Genomic DNA, 23,279 nt, shown 5'->3' on the forward strand with positions numbered 1-23,279 from the left:
CTTTTCCCTTTAGTAGTTCCTGCTATCTCCGTTTAGCAGTGGTCACTGTTAATTTAAAGCACACTGTTATTGCCACAGTGCACTCCTCTTAGGATCGGGCGTCTTCCCAGTGTACTAGATATTGACTGACATGTCATACATTTTTGCTTGGCGTAGCACTAACTGCCTAAAATCACATTTACCACACTCTGCCCCCCGACATGTTTCGCCAAGCCCTCTTGGCGTCTTCAGGGGAATGTGCCCACAAATGGCCCCACACCCTACTCTCTTCTTTGACTGATGGATATAGCTGTCTCCGGAGAGTCAATCAATGACTATGATATACAGGATCCTCATGAACCAGCTTGTGCTTACACAAGCACAGAGCCATAGATACCAGTCTAGGTGTGTGCAGTATTGCTGTTCAGTCCCATTCACTTGAATGGGTGTTACAGTCCCAACATCCTGCTAATTGATGATGGGCGGGAGGCAGTTTTGGATATAGCAGGTCATTAGTATTTAAGTCCCTGAAAACCCCTTAAAAATGACAGTGTGGGTATAATCACAAGCATGACCTGCACTAGGATATGGTGCAGGGATCAGCAACCTTCGGCACTCCAGCTGCTGTAAAACTACAACTCCCAACACGCAAACATGATTGGCAGTTCTTCTAACTCCCACAGAAGTGAATGAAGCATTCTTGGAGTTGTAGTTTCTGAACAGCTGGAGTGCTGGGGGTTGCTGATCCCTGATATAGGGGATCACTAGTCTGGCACACACATACAGCAGCGAATGATCAGTCATTGTCAGCAGGCAGAAATGTGGAAAATATGGATTATTAACACCATTACCTGACTGAAAGAATCCAGAGAAACTCCGTTATCTAGAAGGAACTGACGCACGTCTTGAACAATCTGGGTTTCTCCCAATGCAACTCTGACAGCAACGCTGCCTTTTCCTTCCTAAGAACAAAAGAGAAAATTATTTGATAGTGGACAGAATACTTTTAATACTGCCGTAATGCAAGTAGTCAGGATGATAACTCACATGATCCAGTACTTGGCTTTTGCTAGTGTTGTACTTTTGAGCAATGACCTCAGCCACTGAGCTGGTCCCCATGAACAGTGTATTCCAGTTGTGAGAACTAAAGGTGGGGGGAGAAAAACATATTATACAGTATGCTCCATTAGGCTTTTTGAGGCGGGGGAAATAGCTGAAATAGGCTTATGCTTGAGTAAGGTGCACCAAATTTACACAGGCTCATGCCTCTTAAAAGGGGTTAGCCCATGACTAATGTAAAACATTAAGATCAGACATCACATAGCACATGGCAGCCTCTTTCTAACAAAGCTAGAACCAGCCCTGTACCTCACATGGATCCATTTATTGCTCTGCTAGATTTATATCAGGCTGGAAGCTCAAGGGGAGTGTCTTTTCTGCTGCAGATAAGGGGGCGTGTCCATGCTCTCCCTATCACAGCTCAGGAGGCAACTGAGCATGTGCGGCCTACTCAGTAAATTGGACAAAGAAATAAGAAAAGAAAAAAACAGCAGGTGGCGCTATACGGATAGATTTTACTGAATAACTCAGTGGCTATACTAAACTTTTAATTACATGTAATTTCAAAAGTATTCAGATCCAGGTGCTGGTTTGAAAACTGTAAGATACTTTTCATGTGACAACCCCTTTAATAAAATTGGCATATCTTCTGCCAGTCCATGCACCAGCAAATGTAAACTCCAGCACTTATGAGCGGACATAGATTTGAGCTATAAACTTACATTAGTTACTGACATGAAGTAACTCTATTATGCGGATGGAGGCCACGGACCTCCCACTAAGCACTGCCAGCTTTCCCCAAAAGTGGCTAAATCAGCATAAAAATATATGCGTGACAGCTTGTGCATCTGCTTTTATAAATTCCCCTCTGTGTGCCAAGCAGCAGAGCAGTTCAATCTGCGGGTGTAACCTGTGTTTTTAGGTGATGGAGATTCAGTGGTGTCACACACGCTCAGACACACTGGCCGAGCATCAGACCGATTATCAACAGCAAAGGTTTGTATGAATGCTCATTCCCCATAACTGGCTCATTTAAAGGGGAAGCCGATCAATCAACAAAAGAGCAGAACGCTTGCTGGTTAGGTGATGGTATCTTTCATGCGATATCTATACCCAACACATCGCCCTGTGTATACAGGGAAGGTGCTGCCAACACTATGCAAACTGAATGGGGGATAAACAATTATAACAATGTCCCTCAACACACGGATACATGACCACCTATTTAGGGCTGGAATCACACATGGACATTTTGTGGCAGGTTTGGAGCCAAACAGTTGATCCAAAAGAAGGAAAAATAATATAGGCTCAAACAACTCAATTTGAGATTCCAGGCCAATACTGCATAGAAATCAGATTTCTCGGTGTCAGGGGGAGGCTACGTCCACACGTGCCTAAAAAAAATTCAGCAGCAAAGTCTGCTGCATTTTTTGCCACAGTTTCAAAGCAAAAAAACACACAAAAAAAAAAAAACACAGAGCAAGAACCACTCCTGGCCACTGACCTTAGAGTGCACTGCAACACAACCAAGTGAATAGGGTTGCACTGCAGATCCCTGCACAGCTGGTGGCGCCACAGTGCAGGACAAATCCACGAAGGAGCCGCACTGCAGAACCAACAACCCTAATTCTCAGGGTTAGTGTGGGTCCCCCCCAATACTAGCACTCCACCAATCAGAAAGTGTTGGCATATCTCTTCCTTTAAGAAGTGATTTTCAGCTTAAATACAGACATTGTTTCCTGTAAATTTAAATCGGTTTAAAGGGAGTCTGTCACAGGATTGTGACCTTATAGACCGCTTACATAGCGTTCTAGCATAGCAGTCTATGATTCTAATGGTACCTTTGATGTTTTCTTGTGAAGTTCCCCCAAGGCAAAAACTGACTTTTATTCATATGTAAATTAGGGCTCGCAAGTGCCCAGGGGTGGCGTTCACCTCGTTGGTGCCCAGGCTGTTCTGCCTCTTTTCGTCATATCCCCGCCCCAGCCTCTTCCTCTGCCCGCCCCGCTCTTCCTTTGCGTCCTCCTTCTCTGGAGCTAGATCCGGCACCTGCGCTATCCATTGCTTGGCTGGGGCATGCGCACTGTGATGCCCATTGTGGGCACGGCATCGCAGTAGCTACTGTGCATGCGCCGGCCAACGGAAAGAAACAGCAGCGAGGAGGCGGACCAGAGACACCCACAATGGGCATCGCAGTGCGCATGCCCCGGCCAAGCAATGGGTAGCACAGGCGCCGGATCTCGCTGCAGAGAAGGAGGACGCAAAGGAAGAGCGGGGCAGGCATAGTCTAATCGCAGCTTTAACCCCTTCCTGGCAGCAATTTCCTGTTTTTTCATTTTTTTTACTAGGAGGCATAGCTTTTTTTACTTTTCCGTTCACACAGCCGTACGAGGAATTGTTTTTTTTAGCGGGACAAGTAGTACTTTTTAATGGCACCACTTGCATAGGATGTAGTAGGAAGCTGTAAAAAATTTGTTAAAATGTTGTGGAATTTGAAAAAAAAACAAAACACATTTCCACCACAGTTTTACGGGTTTCGTTTTTACAGCGTTCACTATGCAGTAAAACTGCTCATCATTCTCCGGGTCAGTACGATTACGTCAATAACACATTTGTATAGGTTGTCTTGTTTTAATATTGAAAAAAAAACTTTGGAAATTTTTTTTATTTTCATCGCCATATTCTGACCCCCATTACTTCTTTTTTTATAGTTACATCTACAGAGCTGTGTGTGGGCTCATCAGTAGTTTTTATTGATACCATTTTGGGGTGTGTATGGCTTTTTATTCACCTTTTATAAAATGTTCTTGGGGATTCAATAGCATCTTTAGTTAGCTCAGTGGAACCATAGAAGCCTCGATCACTAGATGACAGTTGTCTCTAGAAATCAGGATGGAACCATATCCTGGATGTTTTATTTTATTGCTTCATGTCTGCAGAAGTGCAGATGCTTTTTCTTCTCTTAGGGCTCGTTCACACGTATGTGTGCTGCCTGTTGCCGTATTGCGGACTGCATTTGCGGATCCGCAATACACGGGCACCGTTCCGTGTGCATTCCGCATCACGTGTGCATTCCATTCACTTCAATGGGTCCGAAAATCCGGAGAGGTGAAACAGAAGCAAGGAACGGAACACTATGGAAGCACTACGGAGTGCTTTCTGGGGTTCCGTTCCGTGCCTCCGAACCGCAAAAAGATAGAACGGCTGGGCCACGGTCGGCGCCCGTGCATTGCGGACCGCAATTTGCGGTCCACAGCATGGGCGTCACACGGTCGTGTGAACGAGCCCTTAAAGTGCTCCCAGGCTCCTGCCACTACCGACCCAGCTAAAGACAGCATATACAAGGTGGCTGGGATGGGAGAGAACTACTGCGCATGTGCAGCTATGCATGCTTGCTTCCACGGATCCGGCCACCAATCAAGTCAGTGCTTTACTACTCAGTGCTTGATTGTAGCCCTTGAAAAAAATGTTGCCATTAGCGACTTTTATAGCGTATGGCAATTTTCACGACGACAGTCAATGTTTACTGGATGACAATAATGAAAGTTGCCTACGCAATCACTTCTCACACTCCACTTATGGACAGTACCTGGAACTGTTGGCTTTGTCCTTCATAGCTTTTTGTTTCTTATAACCAGAATCTGCTCCCACCTCACCCTCATCTTCCTTTTTCACATTGGAGGGAAGAACATGAAGCATTCGGCCCTGGAGAAAGGTCAAACTAGATTATGAAATGAAGTAGCAACAATTTTCACTCCAAGCAACTAATATTTGCCATACATTACAAGGGTATGGCCACACAGTGTTTTCTGGAAAATCCAGCATTGACGTGCATGTGATTTAAAAAAAAAAAAAACCTTCTTCATACGTGACAGACAGTGTTCCACACCAGAATCTGATAATAACCTGATGTGGGGCCGATTTAAAATCCGCAGCAGGTAAATATATGTTGTGGATATGTGCAGCGGATTTCACCCTTTGCTATGGAGAAGGCAAAATCACAGCATTTTCCTACCAGAATCTGCGCTGTAGGTGTGGCTGATGCCACTGTGGATCTCGGCCATACACTCTGCAGATGTTCCACTGTGGACTCGCTATGTGTGGCTGTACCTGCACTGAGTTTACCTGCAGGGACTTTTGTTTCCATTTCCTTTCTCTATACAGGACCCCAATTATTTGCGGATTAAAATCAGAGCTCCATATTTTTATGATAAAAAGTACAGTAGCTTTCGGGTTTCATTCTGTCACTGGTCTCTTGCCCACATCCAGAAGAAGACAAATGTATTTTATGTAAAATTTGCTAGGTGTATCAGTTAGCGTTTACATCACATAGGACTGCCTACAGCAGCTATGCAGATAGATGTATTCTATATAGACAACATTCATTGAAAGCACTTTTCCACTTTCTCCAAACTCTGTTGCCAACATCAAATCTCCTCCCAGTCTCACTAACACTAACCATAAAATGCTGTGGTTCTTTTTTAATAGTAGTATCTTGTGATGTGTCTATAAGGCAGTGATCTCCGTCCTGTGGCTATCCAGCTGTTGAAAACTATAACTCTCATCCTGCCAATAGGGCATGATGGGAGTTTTAATTTCGCATCAGCTGGAGAGCTACAGGAAAGAATAGATAAGCTTTGACTATCACCTAATGTCAATGGTGGATCCTGTCTTATCTAGACACATAGGTGTTATCACTCCAGGCAGGATTAGAATGACAGATAAGTAGGTAATTGCAGTAAAGTGATATGTACAGACCAAGAAGTGGTGCCTATTATTAGACTTAGTGGCCAGTGCCAAAACTGAAGGAATTTATGGTTTTTGTTTAAATATAGATATTGACCTGGAAAATTAAAAACAGAACCAAAACCTTCTTTAAAAAGATGTTAAACGTAAAAACGTGATTTAAACAATAGGTCATTTTTTGATGACACATTCCCTTCAATAAATCAGTAAATCAACTCCTATAAGTTGAATGAACTGGTCGAGTAATCTACCCACCTGAAAAATGTGTCCATCAACCTCTGTATAAGCTTTAACGGCATGTTCCGTAATGAGGAATGTAACAAAGGCAAAACCCTTAGGCTTTTTTGTTAGCTTGTCAATTGGAAAATGGATTTCAGAGAGAGGACCTGAAGAAGGAAAGAATAGGAAGTTATTGAAGAAATCAATAAACTATTACAACATAAATGTTATAGGTGCCATTTTCCCATCTTTGAACCTAATGGCATGTGACCAGGATACGCCAAAATTTTTCTTACTGCTAGGACCCCACAATCCTGAAAATGAGCGTGTTGCACCCCATCATAGTTTTTCCTTTACGGTCATATAAAAGTGGTGAGCTGATGACATGCAAGGGTGGCACAAAACAAACTTCTATGTAGCGGTAACTAAATACAGACCGACTAAACCGGTGTTGAAAGTAGGAGACAAAATAGAAGGGAATCTTTCCTTGCAAGTAGAAACTTTCCCCATGTACTGTATTTACTGTATCTGTAGTGCGCCCTTACTTTCTAAAATTTTGAACATGGCTCAAAAACATAGAATTGTATGTTTATCGGGTTCTACAGATAAAGCCTAGTGTAAACCCTAGTTTATTACCTTCAATCCTCCTCAGATACAGTACATTTATACTTATGATGCTGAACAAGTTTTGTTATGACTGTCTTTTTTTTTTATTTCAGATCCTACCGTATTTGGAGAATAAAGCCTCCAAGTCTGCCTCCGTACAGGTATAAGGAAGATTTCTAACAAAAAGTCTTCCGGAGTCGGACAAATCTTCCTGCAGCTCAGAATCCTTTTGACGCTGTTCCCATGGTCTGTTTTGTGATTTTCCTGAGGGACGTGGTTCTTTTGCTTGCTCAACCTGGAACACCTCAATGTATCTTCCACCTGAAAAGGATTTGAATGTTTTGGCTAATGGTTCATTTTGTGCTTACACAGGTTATATTTGCCTTATATTGAATATTGTTCAAGGGCCTGAACTATGTGATGTCAAAACACTGTTTGCTATTTTCAGAGTGAAAGCAAAGGAATCAAACTCCATTTGGGTCATTTTAGTATTTGCACATCGACAGTCCATGAAAATACTGCATGATTCACTGAAGGGGGGAGATTTATCATGAGAGGAAGTTTTAAAGTCAGTTATGCCCGAGGCTGCAATGCCGTTGTTTGCACCAAATGTCCCACAATGTTCGGTAAATTTGTTGCATCTTTAAATCTAATACTTCTGCCTTGAGATGTTACTCCCCTATCTACACCACCCCTTTAGATTAAAAGGGGTTATCCAATTTCCCATTCACCCCCCTCCCCCCACATGTGCCCCTCACCGGTAATATACTTACCCCACTCCCCTCCTTCTCCCCGCTCACGGATGAAAACATCCGGTGTCAGGGGGAGCAGCCAATGGCAGGCGGGATGGGGACCAGGCTCCCTAGCATCACGGGTGACGCTAGGGAGGCTTGTCCTCGTCTCTGCCTGCCATTGGCTACTCCCCCGACACCGGATGTTTTCATCCGTGTGCAGGAAGAAACAGCGGCGGCGGTGCGGGTACCAGGAGCAGCACCAGGTAAGTATATTACCGGTGAGGGGCCCGGCACATGTGGGGGGGGGGTTTTGAGAAATTGGTTAATCCCTTTAAGAACACAGGCTCAGATCGTATTTCAGACTTTTTAGTCATGGTTCATAAATCAGCTCAATAGGCTAACCAGGCCCATTTTCTCACTCACTTTTCAAAACGGTCGTGGCTGGCATAAAAAAAATGCAAAATGGACCAATATTGCATTGCAAAAGAATTGTCCTAATAGGTTTTTATTAAAAAAATGTTGCACCATTTGTCTTCTACAGCTGCTTGGTTTTACATACACACAATGAAGGTTGGTCTGTCCCCTGTTCAGAGAAATCCACTGGAGAAACTGTCTGACGGCTCACTCAGCTCTTCTCTCTGTTCTTCTAAGTGTTATAAACACTCATTTAAAGGGGTTTTCCCATCTCAGACAATGGGGGCATATCTCTAGGATATGCCCCCATTGTCTGATAGGTGCGGATCCCACCGCTGGGACCCGCACCTACAATGAGAACGGAGCCGGGAAATGAACGGAGGGCGCACTGCGTAGCCTCCCTCCATTCATTTCTATGGGGCCGTAGAAATGAATAGGAGCATGGGCTGCGCATGCGCGGTGCGCTCCCATTCACTTCTATGGGAGCAGCACTTGTTGGTGGACGGACCCCGGGAAATCCGGGGTCCTCCAGCCACATCGCTCCCTGCTTTGTTCTCGTTGTAGGTGTTGGTCCCAGCGGAGGGACCCGCACCTATCAGACAATGGGGGCATATCCTAGCGATAAGCCCCCATTGCCTGAGATGGGAATACCCCTTTAAGTGTGTGTGTGTAAAGAGCTATAGAACACAAACGTAGGAAAAATTTTAATGAAACCTTATTATGAAAATTATTTTTAACCCATAACAGGTGCAATGCAAACATATTTTTTTAAAACCAGAGAAGGTGTACACAGCCTTTAAAAATAAGAAGGGGTTGGCAAGTAATCCACCCACCTAGACTCCTGTGCCATGCAATAACAATTACAATTTCATTGCAGTATCTAGGAAACACCATATGTAAATAAGATCCACAATTTCTATGAAGTTATATTGCACTGGTATTTCATCGACTGCGTAGTTCCCATTCACTGCAAGGGGAGTTGCGGAAACAGAGGACCACTGCCCGGATCAACTGCTTCCGTAAGCCTGGCACATTGTGTCCTCTCTGCTGGGGCATTCATAGATCAGCTCTGATTTGTGGGAACCGAAACCAAGTTCGGTTTCAAGCTTTAAAGTGGTTTTCATGTTTAAAAATCAACTACTGAAGTTACTCAACAAAGTCATACGTGACTTTGCGAATAACTGACTTCAGCTCATGGGAGCCCATACATTCTAATGCTGTACGGAGACGGATCTCCGTACAGCATTATTCCGAAGTTTTAAATGAAGCAACTTCGGATGAAGCATCTGAAACTCGCTTCCCTCATCACGAATGCTGATCATCAGGTATGCTAAAAATTTCAAGTGTAAGATCCGCAAAATGCTTTGTGTAAAAACTGCTTGACGGTCTGGCAAGTAATCCTGCCTCTGAACCATGCAATCACAATTTCATTGTTTCATAGGAAACACCATGTGTAAATATGAGCCCCACTTCCCATGAAGTTATATTGTACTTGTATTTCATTGATTTCACCTATATATATATTTTACAGGGTATATGTATGTATATACTGTGGGAGTTAGCTCTGATATAGGCAGGATTGGCCGGCTTTCGGACAGTCAGAGACAACGACACACGGGAGAAAGTCCAAATAAAGTTCCTTTTTATTGTGGTTTTAAGAGCAATAAATAAATAGCCTTTACATTTCAGACAAAACAAACCCTGCTCATCTGAGCACTAACTAGACAGCATTTCTCTAACTGTACTAAGTATGGTACTGCCGGCACTGAAGATGAAGCTACTCCCAAGCTCTGGCAGGTCACTTCCAGACATCATCCAGCTCTCTGCCTGGGTTCTCTTTATGCATCTGCTGAAGGTGCAGCTAATCAGGCAGCAGGCTAGATCTCTACCAAAAGTGGACTACGGATTGGGGAATCCGCCCAACTCTTACCCAATCCAAAACTCCAGGCCCTATACCGGCTTTTCTACAAAGCCACCACAGAAAAGCTTGGGCTTTCTACTACAAACTGGGCACTTCCTGGAGCTAAAGCTGCATAGGACAGGATTCTGGGGGAAAAGTACCTGCCATCAATCAATCACTCTTCCTGTCACTGTCTCACAACACATAAACATTTATATATTAGTGTATTATATAATCTACAACAATGAAATTGCAACAAGAAGGACAATCTGTAAGGTTATGCAAATCCATGAAGTAGCAGGTATTGGTAAGATCTGCAGATGAGCAAATTTTCAAGAACCATTTATGTGGGATGATTGTGTGATGCCTCCTGTTCATCGACCTGTTGCATGACATTTGGCTACGAGCCAGATGTCCAGCTACAAAAGTTCCACTGACCTCACACCACTGCTCTCAAAGGCTGTCCTGCTGCACAGCAAGACAGCAATGGAGGTCTATCCTTTTGAGTGATGTGACCCTCTTTTGTTTTGGGTGCAATGATACCCGGAGATTGGTCTGGATACCATGTGGGCAACGCCATGATGAGGCCTTACAAGGGAACATCAAACCGGTCCTACTCCCAGGTTTTTAGTGCAGGGTGGCATAATGTATGGTGTCCGAACCCCTCTAGTCTTCATTTCAGGTACACTAACAGCTCAGTTTTAATTTGTTCATGGAACCAGTGGTACAGCTATTTCTCTAAAGTGTCCCAGGAGCTGTTTTTCAACAGGAAGATGCCAGGCCACATGTTGCTTGTGCTACTGTGAGTGGCCTAAACATGGTACAATGGCCTGCGGCATCTCCAGAATTGTCTCCCTTCGAGCACATCTGGGACTTCATTGGTCGGCAACTGCAAAGGGAGCCGCCAACAGCAGATCTTGATGATTTGCGTGCCCAAGTGCATTCAGCATGGCAGAACTTTTCGCATACAACCATTAGTAACTTTACTGATAGCATGCCAAGGCGTGTAAGTGTGTGTATATCTGCACGTGGTGCTTAAACTGGAAACTGAATAATGATGTTTCCATTTTTTTTATCATTTACAGATCACTAACATGTATCGATCCTGAGGTTTCCATAATTCCACATACAGAAAAAAAGTCAATCGCAATCATGATTTTCAAGGAAAATGTGACTTATAATATGAGCCTGGCTTTCCAATTTAAATAAATACAGTGACAGTATATATTATGTTGGCTATCACAAATTCTTCTATGTTAACTCACCCATATAATCTTTATTCTTCTTGAGAGCTTTACGTAAATCATCTTCACTGTTCAGGTCCACAAAAATATAACCTGAAAAAATAGGTAAAAAAAGCTGTCAGCAGGAGATGGGAAACAAAACAAAATCAATTTCTTGCCTCTAGGACATCTTAGAGAGTCACTGAGTTTCGGAAAACTTTTACTATGTCACAGATACATCGCTAGAACAAAAGAGAGAGAGAAGCTCAGAAGCACTTGCGTATTGCGCTCTCTCTCTTTCCTCACTGCAGGAGAGGAAATTAAACTGAATCCATGGAAAGTTTATGGGCCCATCTTGTTTCGGTCTCTTGCAGACAGGAGAGAAAATGCGCTATGCAGGGGTTCTCTCTTCATTCTAGCGCTCAGTGGGGGTCTCAGCACTCAGACAAGAGCAGACAGTGTATAAATTACAAGTTTTACTGAATCTTTCCCCACAAAACCATATATCAATCTGTTCAGCTTCTCCTGCTCTAGAACATGCTGCCTGCAGATTGCACTGTATTTCGTGGTGGTAGGATTTCTTTAAGGTTATGTACACCTTCGGAGGCAATTTTTTTTTTTTATGATTGCATGTTGCTCATTATTGGCTAAAAATCATATTTTATTAATATATTAAAAATATTGAGATGTTCTGTCACAAAGGGTGCTGTGTGACTGGTACTTTCACTTTGTAATCAAATAAACCTCATCTCAAAACTATGGATAGGTCATAAACACTTATTTAAGCCACATTCTTATCAGTAAGATAAGAACTGAGCTATAATGAGTGTTTAGGTCAGAGAGCAGAGATAAGGAGCTCGTCTGCTCCTGGTCTGATGGAAAAGACAGAAAATCCAAAAGGGTGCTACTAGAGCATCTCAGCTCTGTACAGAAAAAAGGACGCCATATTTTTAATAAAGAAAATTTAAAAAAATTATTTTAGCTCAAAATGTATACAATGCAATAATAAAAAATTGCCCCCAAAAGGTATACGTAGCATTTAAAGGCGTTGTCCACTATATCTTTACTGATGTACTAGGAACAGCACATAAAAGCTTAGACTCTTTATTAAACCACTGGTGGCAATGTCTTAAGGTGGTTCTCCAATTTCGTAATGAAAATATTTTTATCTGCCCAGAGTACCCCAAACACTGCATATTTTTCATCTCAGTACTTTCCTTCTCCGTTTTCTGATCATGGGATCTGAGTAGGAAGTTTATGTGCAGAACATCCTGTTTTCATCAGCTTCCTGTTGGGTTTTCTCACCAAACAGCATGCTTTGCCCTAATGTTTCGAAGGGCTTGCTCTGCCCTCTACACTTCCCCATGTTAGCTAGGAGAAGCAAACATTACAGAGCAAAGCATGCTGGGTTTGGCTGGAAAACACAACTGAACGTTCTGCATGAAAACACCCTGCCCAGACGAAATCACGCAGTGAACGGAAGGAAAACACCGACGTGAAAAACTGGAACTTTGGGCATAGCATTAGGAACTAAAACATGCACTGTGCCAGGCATAGTGTTAGTCAATGGAGGCCACTGATGGATGGGACTGGTCCCATGTACCTCCATCAGAGTCCTTTTTGGGGACCAGTGTGCCAGGCTTTAAGTAATAATTAATGCAGTAAACAAGAAATGTAAACCATCGAACATCGGCGCCAATCGTCTTAACAGCTTATCACTAAGTGCCTTTATATGTCCAACAATAAAGATATGGTGGCAGATTCATCATTTACCCTATTTTTCACCCTATAAGATGCACTTTCTTCCCACAGAAGGGTGTGGTATCAGTATAAGTGCACAGACTGTGGATGCTGTGCCTAATTTATGAGGAGGCGTACACCGCATCATGAATTAGGCAGAGCACCCTGCTGAGCGCTTTGTTATACGCTGCCAGTGTATGATAAATCTGCCCCTTAGTGGCCAAATCCTTTAAAGACAACCAGCTGCATCAGGAGCTTCCACCTCCGCCATGTCTGTACGCCCCACGAATAAGCTCCACTCCGCCTGGTCGTTCATCACCCAGAAAAAGCAACAAATCAATGGAAAATTATTCTGTGCTGTCTACAAGACTCTTTCTTTTAGGATCATGTAGAAAAGTCCTGCAGACTGAGAGACACAGGAGGGCCAAAATTATCTCTAGCCTACTTGTATCATTCACTCAACAATATATTCTAGCCTTAGAAGCACACAAGAACTTACCAGTCTTGTTTCCATAAGTATTCCGCACTATTCGAAAAGCTGCCGGTTTTAGTGGTAGAAGAAACTCCCGAACGTTTTGCTGAAAATACAAAAGCATACTTTGTAATGGGTAGGTAGTTCCTAGCTATTTCTCCAGTTCTAAACAAGGACTTGTGTGTGCTTAGACCAATATGGTGAATCATTTCCACCGGTGACAGGACTAGGCCTCATGCACACGACCGCTGTGCGTTTTGCGGTCCGCAAATCCACAAAACACAAATGGCGTCTATGTGCGTTCCGCAATTTGCGGTAAGGCACTGACAGCCTTTAATATAACTGCCTATTCTTGTCCGCAAAGCGCGGACAAGAATAGGACAGGTTATATTTTTTTTTGCGGACCACTCCGCGTGCTGTCCGCATCTTTTGCGGCCCTATCTGAGCCGCCAAAACTGCGGCTCGGATGCGGACCAAAACAACGGCCGTGTGCATGAGGCCTAATGCAGATTTTGCTGCATATTTCACCCTTTGCATCGGTGATGCGGCTGACAGATAGCAAAACATTCTGTAAAATCCAAGCTTCTCCACAGCGTGCATACACTGTACTCCAATGTAAAAATGCCCAACAAACTACATAAAACATATCATGTGGAAATATGTGCACACAGTACTGAATTGCATGGTGCAGTCTCTTTTTCTAGAAGAAAACTTTCCCAAGTGATAAGACATACTTCTGTTACATTGAATGGTGCTCCTCTCAGTTTGACAGTATATGGTGTTGTAGGCTCATTCTGAACAGGTGGTTTCTGAGGGAAAAATCATAGAGTTAAAATGATATACTTTATATATAGTATAACTAAGGCTACGTTCATACCTGCGACATGTAGATCTGGCCGCCGGATCCAGCATAGAATGCAGGGAATCGGTTGGACACAAATCGCAGCATGCAGCGGTTTGTGTCCAGCTGATCCTCAGCATTTTTACCGGAATGGGGCCGGCGGACATTCCGTTTGTATACAACAGTGCCGGATCCGGAGAATTCCAGCAGGCTGTTCTCTGCCGAAATACACGCCACAGGTGTGAAACTAGCCTAAACCATTGCTCAGATAGCTTTGCCCCTTCACTTTCATTGGCTCTGCTCTGAGCATGTACAGTAAGGATCCCATATACTTTCTATGAATCTGTGATCCACATCCTCGAAAAACCAAGCAGAGCCGATGAAAGCCCCTTTATGTTTTCAAAGGTTTTGATACATTTTAAGGGAGGATAGGTCATCAATATTCGATCACTGAGGGCCGACACCTGGCACCCCCACCAATTAGCTGTCCATGCGGCCCTGGGCTGGAACTAGCTCTTGAATGCAGCAGGAAGCACCTCTCCATTAGCGGCTATGATGGGTTACTGCAACATAGCTCCATATGAAACGAATGACAGTGCCATCCTTCCTGATCCATTCACAGTGCTGGAAGCCGCAATAAAAACTGAAAAAACACGTACCAATATCTGGTTTTAAAGATTCCCTTTAAGCAATTCCAGTGGTGGAGGCTGCATGGAGGAGCTGATCAGTGGGGGTGCACAAAGTCATATCCTCACTGAAAGGATATTAATGACCTATCCTGAGGATAGATGAGAAATATCAGAAACTTAGAAAACCCCTTTAACCCTTAGGATACCGGAGGTTTTTCCGTTTTCATTTATCTTCCTTGAGCCATAACTTTTTTATTTTTCTCAGTCACATAGCTGTATGAGGGCTTATTTTTTGCGCAAAAAGTTGTACTTTCTAATGCCACCATTTATTATGGCATACAATATAGTGGGAAGCAGGAAAGAAATTCCAAATGGGGTGAAATTGGAAAAAAAAATGCAATTCCTCCGCCGTTTTACGGGTTTTGTTCCCATGGCGTTCTGTTTGCAGCAAAACTGAGCCATGCCCTTCATTCTCTGGGTCAGTACGATTACAGCAATACCACACAAGTATAGTTTTTTTTTTAATGTCTAAATAGTGTAAAATAAATGTAAACTTTAAAAAAAAATATATATTTTTATTTACATCACTATATTCTGACCCCTATAGCTTTTTTACAGTTGTATCTACTGAGCTGTGAGCATTTTTTGCAGGACAGTAGTTTTTTGGGTAAGAGAAACAATGAAAAAAATAACAAATTGGACATTGTGACCCTTTTTTCCGTTACGCCATTCGCCGTATTGGAAATTTTTTTATAATCTAATAGTACGGGCGTTTTTGGACGCAGTGATACCCATGATGTTTATATTTTTTGTTATTTATGTTTTGTTTTTTTTTATTATTATTATACGGAAAGGTGATTTAAACTTTTATATTTTTTATATATATTTTTTAACTTTTTTGCTATGATTTTGAAGCTAACATTTCAGCCTATAAAATCCAATTGTTTGTTTTTAATTCTGAACATTCATGGATTTTTTCTTTCCATTTAAAATATCAGAATTGCTCATTTCTTATGTTGGCCTGCCATCTGCTGGCCAAAATAAGAATTGAAGCTTAAATGCACAAGGTCACTTTAGCGAGGCCCAGCGTATTTCAATTAATTACCAGCATCCTCATTGGCCGCAGAGGATGCCAGTAAGAAGCCTGCGCAAGCTTGACCTGCCAGCCATGACGCCCGCTGCATGTGCGAGCGGGCACCATGTTTGACCATCGCTCCAGGGCCGTATGTGTACGGCACTGGTAGCTAAGGGGTTAAACATATCTTAGAAGATTTTTTTGTGTTATTTTTTAATTTTCCACGCCATCTAAACCTCCAAAAAAAATAAAAAAATCCTGAAATTCTGCTGCTTTCACACTGGCCAATAAGCCTCATTACTAGGGATGAGCGAATCTACTTCGGATGAAAGTTCGTTTGAATACTGTACGCAAAACAGAAAAAAAAAGTACCAATATCTGGTTTTAAATATTCCCTTTACACATTATGGGTGCAAAGAAGGCTTGCAACCAAGTGGACACCATCATCATCAACTGAATCTCCACTTGAAGTTGAGAAAATCGGCTCACTGTTCCTCATGATGAGCAGATGTATTGCTGATTGCTTAATATTCAGTGTATATCATCTAGGGTTTAACACTGAATACACCAGTGGTCAGCTACCTCCGACACTCCAGCTGTTGTGAAACTACAACTCCCAAGATTCACTTCTAAGAAAAGTTCCAAGTTCCAAGTACAGCCAAGCAAGTATGCATGCTAGGAGTCGTAGTTTCACCACAGCTGGCGTTCTGGAGGTTGCTGCTCCCTGGTGTACACAGTACTTATGTGGGATATCATGAGAAGGGTAGATTGCTAAACTACTATAAAAAAAATAAGACATTTACTAACCTCTTTCTTTCCTGGTCTACTCTTCTCAGCAGACCCAGCTACCTTACTCTTGGTAGCGATTGTCTCTTGGTCTGCCTCTTTTTCCTCTTCATCTTCAGAAATGGCAGTTGAGGGCTCTCTCACTACCTTGGATTTTAGGTAGTCCATATCTGAAATCTCGGATTGTAAGGCAAGCTTCTCATCTACAAATAATGATACACTGCTTAATGCGTTATTGCTGTGCACGCGTACAATGTTAACCGACATCTGCATGTTGTCGCTCATTTATTAGAACACCCTGAAACACCAGTGTCACTTCAGCTATGGTGAAGTGCAGAAAATAAAGACCATGCTGGGACAGTTTAACTATGTGGTAAACATATCCAAAGCCTCACACCATGCACAGTGCACTCCGGTAGACTGTATCTAGGCAAAGGCCAACTCAAAGGTTCCCCTAGTCCACAGATGCCCCAACACGATCCAATATCAAGGTCAGGTTTCTCGCAGCTACCAGGGAGTACAGAAAATAAAATTGCTCATACCTGCATTTTTTTTTCCATCCTCACTCTCATCAGCAGATTCTTGCTCAGAATCGGAATCAAAGTTGAGGTAATCATCCTGGGAACGGCTCTTCCCCTTTTCCATAGGCTCAGCCAGTGTGTCATTAGCCCATGTAGCTACCTTGCTCCTGTTTTGGTGCACACTGAGAAATTCTTTGAAGCCGCTGTCTTTTTCCAGCTGCAGGTAAAACAGCAGACATACCCGGTCAGCATGTTAAAGGGGTTATCAGGGAACCTGATATCAATGGCCTATCCTCAGGATATCAATATCAGATTGGCAGGGGTCTGACTCCTAGGACCCCCATCAATCAGCTGTTTAAACAGCACTCAGTGAGCGATGTCACCATACATCGGTCATGTGGTCTAGCTGCTGCTCAGTGATGGCGCAGAGCCGCGATCCAATGTACAGGGCGGCACACTGCTCACTGGACCTCCGGTGACAACAGCGGCATCTTCACACAGCTGATTGGTGGGAGTGTTGGGAGTGGGACCCACGCCGATCTGAAATTGATGAACTATCTTGAGGATAAGCTATCAATATAAAATTCCTGGATAACCCCTTTAAAGAGATTTAAAAAACACTTTTACACATTAGCTGAACTGAGATGATAAAACTGCCTTGTGTTCAACATATCACTTATCCTAGGATCCGGTCAGGTCAAAGCAGAGAAACTTTTCATAAAAGTTTTATCTGGGAAAGTTTTTCCCTCTGTTGGCTGGCAAGATTCAATCGTATTTGGAAACCAATCTAAGGTGTACTTTTTTATTTTTTTTCAAGACTGGTTTTCATGGGGAAAAGAAAAGCATCTAATGTTATACTAAAAGTGCCCTGTGCGAACAAGTTCTTACTTAAAGGGGTTATCCGACTCTAACAAATGCCCCCCCATATGCCTGGGCCCCTCACACAGATTTTACTTACCTGGCTTCCCGTGCCGCTCCTGGTCCCCGCACCGCCTACTATTGGCTGCCCCCCCCCCCCCCCCCAACCGACACCGGATGTTTTCATCCACGCACAAGGAGGAGCAGCGGCGGCGGTGCGGGGACCAGGAGCGGAGCAGGGAGCCAGGTAAGTAGAATCAGTGTGAGGGGCCCGGCATACTGGGGAGCATTTGTTAGTGTCGGATAACCCCTTTAAAAACATGACTGCTTTTTTTTTTTTTTTTTTTTTTCTGCTACAGCTGTCCATGGGTTGTGCCCCCGGAACTGCAGCTCAGCTCCACTTAAGTGCTGCAATACCAGACACAACCCATGGACAGGTGTGGTGCTGTTTCTGGAAGAAAGCTAGATTTTTCTTAAACTGTACAAGCCCTTTAACAGTCTATAGAAATGTTGTAACTTTATTGGAGCTACACTTCATCTATACCTCTTTATTGTACTTTTCTGTTCACTTTCTCTCTGTAAAAGCTGCAGAATGTGGTGCGTGCTGCATAATATATTGAAGCAAGTGAACCATTTTCCCACAATTGTCATTTATCAAAGGATAGGCGATAACTTTCTGATCGCTGGGATGGCCACAATCACTAAAATAGGGGTCCCGAGCGGTCGTGCAGTCAGGAGGAGATTGAATGGAGCAGCAGTTAAGTGTGCGCAGTGTGCTCTATCCAAAATCTATGGGCCCTATTGGAGATGAGTACAGCGCTCCAGTGTTTCCGCCAGCCCCATAGACATTGAATAGAGCAGAAACATTTCCTATGGATAGGTAATAAACATTGATTGTGGAAAACCACTTTAACATGTACCGCCAGTGATATCACGCTCACTGCTCCAGCACTTGTTGTTTCGTCTCACCGCACCACATGGTAAAACTAGTTCAAATATACCTACAATTTCTTCATGTTCATCATTCTGGTCCAAAGTTTTAAAGGGATTGTCCCGTCTCACTGTTACTAAGGAGAGATGGGCCTAAGTGCCCACCACTAGGTGCCCAGGAAACAGTGGGGCAGGTGGGTGGGCAGCTGTTTCAGTAGCTTCGACTCCTGGAAACAGGATAACTTGGTGCGCCATGCGGTTTCTGTAGCTCTCATGTACTGCAATGGAAGCTACTAAGCCGTTAGTGGCGGTCCACTCCTCCGTTTCCTGGAAAGCAGGTGGTAAGCGCTTAGTCCCATTTTACCTTACTAACGGTGAGATGGGATAAGCCCCAAGTTACTGGGAGACCCAACTACAAGCAGTGTGGTCACATTCTGACTTCAGGCAAGAGCACTAGATATGAAGCTGGCAATACAATTGAAAGGAAACTTCTTTACAGTTATCAAAAATATGAGGAATACCTACATCCTCCAAAACGGAGCTCTTCTTTGTTGTTGCCTACAAAAAATAAAAAATGATCCAGTTAACAATGTGTAACACAAAGCAGTCATGCTACTAAATTACTTTTCTTTGAAGAATGGCTCTATTGGAGATAACAGAGTACAGTGCTCTGCTATCTCCAGAATTCCTACGTAAATGAATAGAGCGGAGGCACGCATTTCCAACCAGCAGCTCTATCTATTTCAGGGGGCTCCACAGGGTACAAGGCTCCTGCTCTAGTGACAGGGGATAACTTTCTGTAACCAGAATACCCCTTTAATTTATGTAGAGGCCCTCACCACAATGGGCCTTGACAAATCTCCCCTTATGTGTTTTAGATCATTTCCACGCAAAATTTGGCACAAATATATAGCGATATAATTACATCGCAATATATTTTGAACTATGTGCAATAACGATATATATCGCAATATATTATTTTCTTCTCCATTATTAGCCAGCGCCATCAGCCTCATGCCATTGCTATTTGCAATCAACCATGTCCCTCAGCCAGTGCCATCAGCCACATGCCATAGCCATCCTCCAACCCAACCGTCGGCCGTCCAACCCACCCCCCGCGGGATACGGGCTCCTGCTAATATACTTACCTTTCCTGCAGGGTGCACAGCTGGCTGATTAAGTCCGCAGGAGACGGACCGCGTCTTCTTCCCAGCATGCACTGGGAGGGACCTGATGTCACACACAGTGACAGCCAGCGCGCTGACAATGTGTGCACGCAAGGCCCTGGACAGTGCAGCGCGGTGCAGAGTCGGGAGGCCACGGAGCGGTGAGTGAGAAGCTTCTTCAATTCACTATCGCTCTGTAATCATCTATCGCGATAGGGATATATATATATATACATAATCTATATCGTTGCCCAAACTTATATCGTTTATATCTCCTAGTGTAAAGTTACATTTATCATCTAGCAACAGCCTCGTTGATATACGTAGCACATCTTTAAACTGTCTGGTCTACACTGTCTAAATATAAGACAAATGTTCCCCACAGCCCTTATACGATAGCACGGGGATCAGCAACCTCTGGCACTCCAGCTGCTGTAACACTACAACTCTCAGCATGCACATTTACTCAACTGTTCTTGAAACTAACATAGACTTGAAAGGAGGATTCTGGGAGTTGTAGTTACTGAACAGCTGAAGTGCCAGAGGTTGCCGTTTCCTTTTATAATCTTGATTATTTTTCCTGGCAATAAATGTTTCTTTTGGGGAAGCACTCTATATAGGGGGGGATCCTGTATATAGAGGGGTGCACATATACATTAGAGGGTGGACTGGAGGAGGGTATATAATATATATAGAGGGTGGACTGAAGGAGGGTATATAATATATATAGAGGCTGGACTGGAGGAGGGTATATAGTGTATATAGAGAGGAATGGAAGATGTATATAGGAGGGTGGACTGGAGGAGGGTACATAGTGTATATAGAGGGTGGACTGGAGGAGGATATAAAATGTATATAAAGAGAGGACTGGAGGAGGGTATATGTATATAGAGGGTGGACTGGAGGAGGATATATAGTGTATATAGAGGGTGTTCTGGAAGAGGATATATAATGTATATAAAGGGAGGACTGGAGGTGGGTATATAATGTATATAGAGGGTGGACTGGAGGAGAGTATATAATTTATATACGGAAAGACTGGAGGAGGTTATATAATGTATATAGAGGAAGGACTGGAGGAGGATATATAATGTATATAGAGGGTGGACTGGAGGAGGGTATACAATGTATATAGAGGGTGGACTGGAGGAGGGTATACCATGTATATAGAGGGAGGACTGGAGAAGGGTATATAATGTATATAGAGGGAGGACTGGAGAAGGGTATACAATGTATATAGAGGGAGGACTGGAGGAGGGTATACAATGTATATAGAGGGAGGGCTGGAGGAGGTTATATAATGTATATAGAGGGTGGACTGGAGGAGGGTATACAAAGTATATAGAGGGAGGGCTGGAGGAGGTTATATAATGTATATAGAGGGTGGACTGGAGGAGGGTATACAATGTATATAGAGGGTGGACTGGAGGAGGGTATACCATGTATATAGAGGGAGGGCTGGAGGAGGGTATACAATGTATATAGAGGGTGGACTGGAGGAGGGTATACCATGTATATAGAGGGTGGACTGGAGGAGGGTATACCATGTATATAGAGGGTGGACTGGAGGAGGGTATACCATGTATATAGAGGGTGGACTGGAGGAGGGTATACCATGTATATAGAGGGTGGACTGGAGGAGGGTATACCATGTATATAGAGGGTGGACTGGAGGAGGGTATACCATGTATATAGAGGGTGGACTGGAGGAGGGTATACCATGTATATAGAGGGTGGACTGGAGGAGGGTATACCATGTATATAGAGGGTGGACTGGAGGAGGGTATACCATGTATATAGAGGGTGGACTGGAGGAGGGTATACCATGTATATAGAGGGTGGACTGGAGGAGGGTATATAATGTATATAGAGGAAGGACTGGAGGAGGTTATATAATGTATATAGAGGGAGGACTGGAGGAGGGTATATAGAGGAAGGACTGGAGGAGGATATACCATGTATATAGAGGGAGGACTGGAGGAGGGTATATAGAGGAAGGACTGGAGGAGGATATACCATGTATATAGAGGGAGGACTGGAGGAGGGTATATAGAGGAAGGACTGGAGGAGGATATACCATGTATATAGAGGGAGGACTGGTGAAGGGTATATAATGTATATAGAGGGAGGACTGGAGGAGGGTATACCATGTATATAGAGGGAGGGCTGGAGGAGGGTATACCATGTATATAGAGGGAGGACTGGAGAAGGGTATATAATGTATATAGAGGGAGGGCTGGAGGAGGTTATATAATGTATATAGAGGGTGGACTGGAGGAGGATATATAATGTATATAGAGGGTGGACTGGAGGAGGGTATACCATGTATATAGAGGGAGGACTGGAGGAGGGTATATAGAGGGTGGACTGGAGGAGGATATACCATGTATATAGAGGGAGGACTGGAGAAGGGTATATAATGTATATAGAGGGAGGACTGGAGGAGGGTATATAATGTATATAGAGGGAGGGCTGGAGGAGGTTATATAATGTATATAGAGGGTGGACTGGAGGAGGATATATAATGTATATAGAGGGTGGACTGGAGGAGGGTATACCATGTATATAGAGGGAGGACTGGAGGAGGGTATATAGAGGGTGGACTGGAGGAGGATATACCATGTATATAGAGGGAGGACTGGAGAAGGGTATATAATGTATATAGAGGGAGGACTGGAGGAGGGTATATAATGTATATAGAGGGAGGGCTGGAGGAGGTTATATAATGTATATAGAGGGTGGACTGGAGGAGGATATATAATGTATATAGAGGGTGGACTGGAGGAGGGTATACCATGTATATAGAGGGAGGGCTGGAGGAGGTTATATAATGTATATAGAGGGTGGACTGGAGGAGGATATATAATGTATATAGAGGGTGGACTGGAGGAGGATATACCATGTATATAGAGGGAGGACTGGAGAAGGGTATATAATGTATATAGAGGGAGGACTGGAGAAGGGTATATAATGTATATAGAGGGAGGACTGGAGGAGGGTATACCATGTATATAGAGGGAGGGCTGGAGGAGGGTATATAATGTATATAGAGGGAGGGCTGGAGGAGGTTATATAATGTATATAGAGGGTGGACTGGAGGAGGATATATAATGTATATAGAGGGTGGACTGGAGGAGGGTATATAATGTATATAGAGGGTGGACTGGAGGAGGGTATACCATGTATATAGAGGGAGGACTGGAGGAGGTTATATAATGTATATAGAGGGTGGACTGGAGGAGGGTATACCATGTATATAGAGGGTGGACTGGAGGAGGGTATATAATGTATATAGAGGGTGGACTGGAGGAGGGTATATAATGTATATAGAGGGTGGACTGGAGGAGGGTATATAATGTATATAGAGGGAGGACTGGAGGA

General features: G+C 43.5%; 1 protein-coding gene across 1 annotated transcript in view; it reads right to left on the reverse strand.

Annotated features, from left to right (window-relative positions):
* Positions 1-23,279, reverse strand: part of RBM19 (RNA binding motif protein 19) — a 60,523-nt gene that overhangs the window by 32,272 nt on the left and 4,972 nt on the right. Inside the window, exons 4-14 of the mRNA XM_040416639.1 lie at positions 19,258-19,290; positions 16,966-17,161; positions 16,445-16,626; positions 13,827-13,901; positions 13,120-13,198; positions 10,923-10,994; positions 6,730-6,930; positions 6,040-6,170; positions 4,628-4,743; positions 1,027-1,123; positions 831-941 (exon numbers count right to left, since the gene is read on the reverse strand). Of these exons, the coding sequence (XP_040272573.1) occupies positions 831-941; positions 1,027-1,123; positions 4,628-4,743; positions 6,040-6,170; positions 6,730-6,930; positions 10,923-10,994; positions 13,120-13,198; positions 13,827-13,901; positions 16,445-16,626; positions 16,966-17,161; positions 19,258-19,290 (1,293 nt within the window). The remainder of the gene's footprint in view (positions 1-830; positions 942-1,026; positions 1,124-4,627; positions 4,744-6,039; positions 6,171-6,729; positions 6,931-10,922; positions 10,995-13,119; positions 13,199-13,826; positions 13,902-16,444; positions 16,627-16,965; positions 17,162-19,257; positions 19,291-23,279) is intronic.

The sequence above is a fragment of the Bufo bufo genome, chromosome 2 (genome assembly GCF_905171765.1).
Source record: "Bufo bufo chromosome 2, aBufBuf1.1, whole genome shotgun sequence".
NCBI lineage: Eukaryota > Metazoa > Chordata > Amphibia > Anura > Bufonidae > Bufo > Bufo bufo.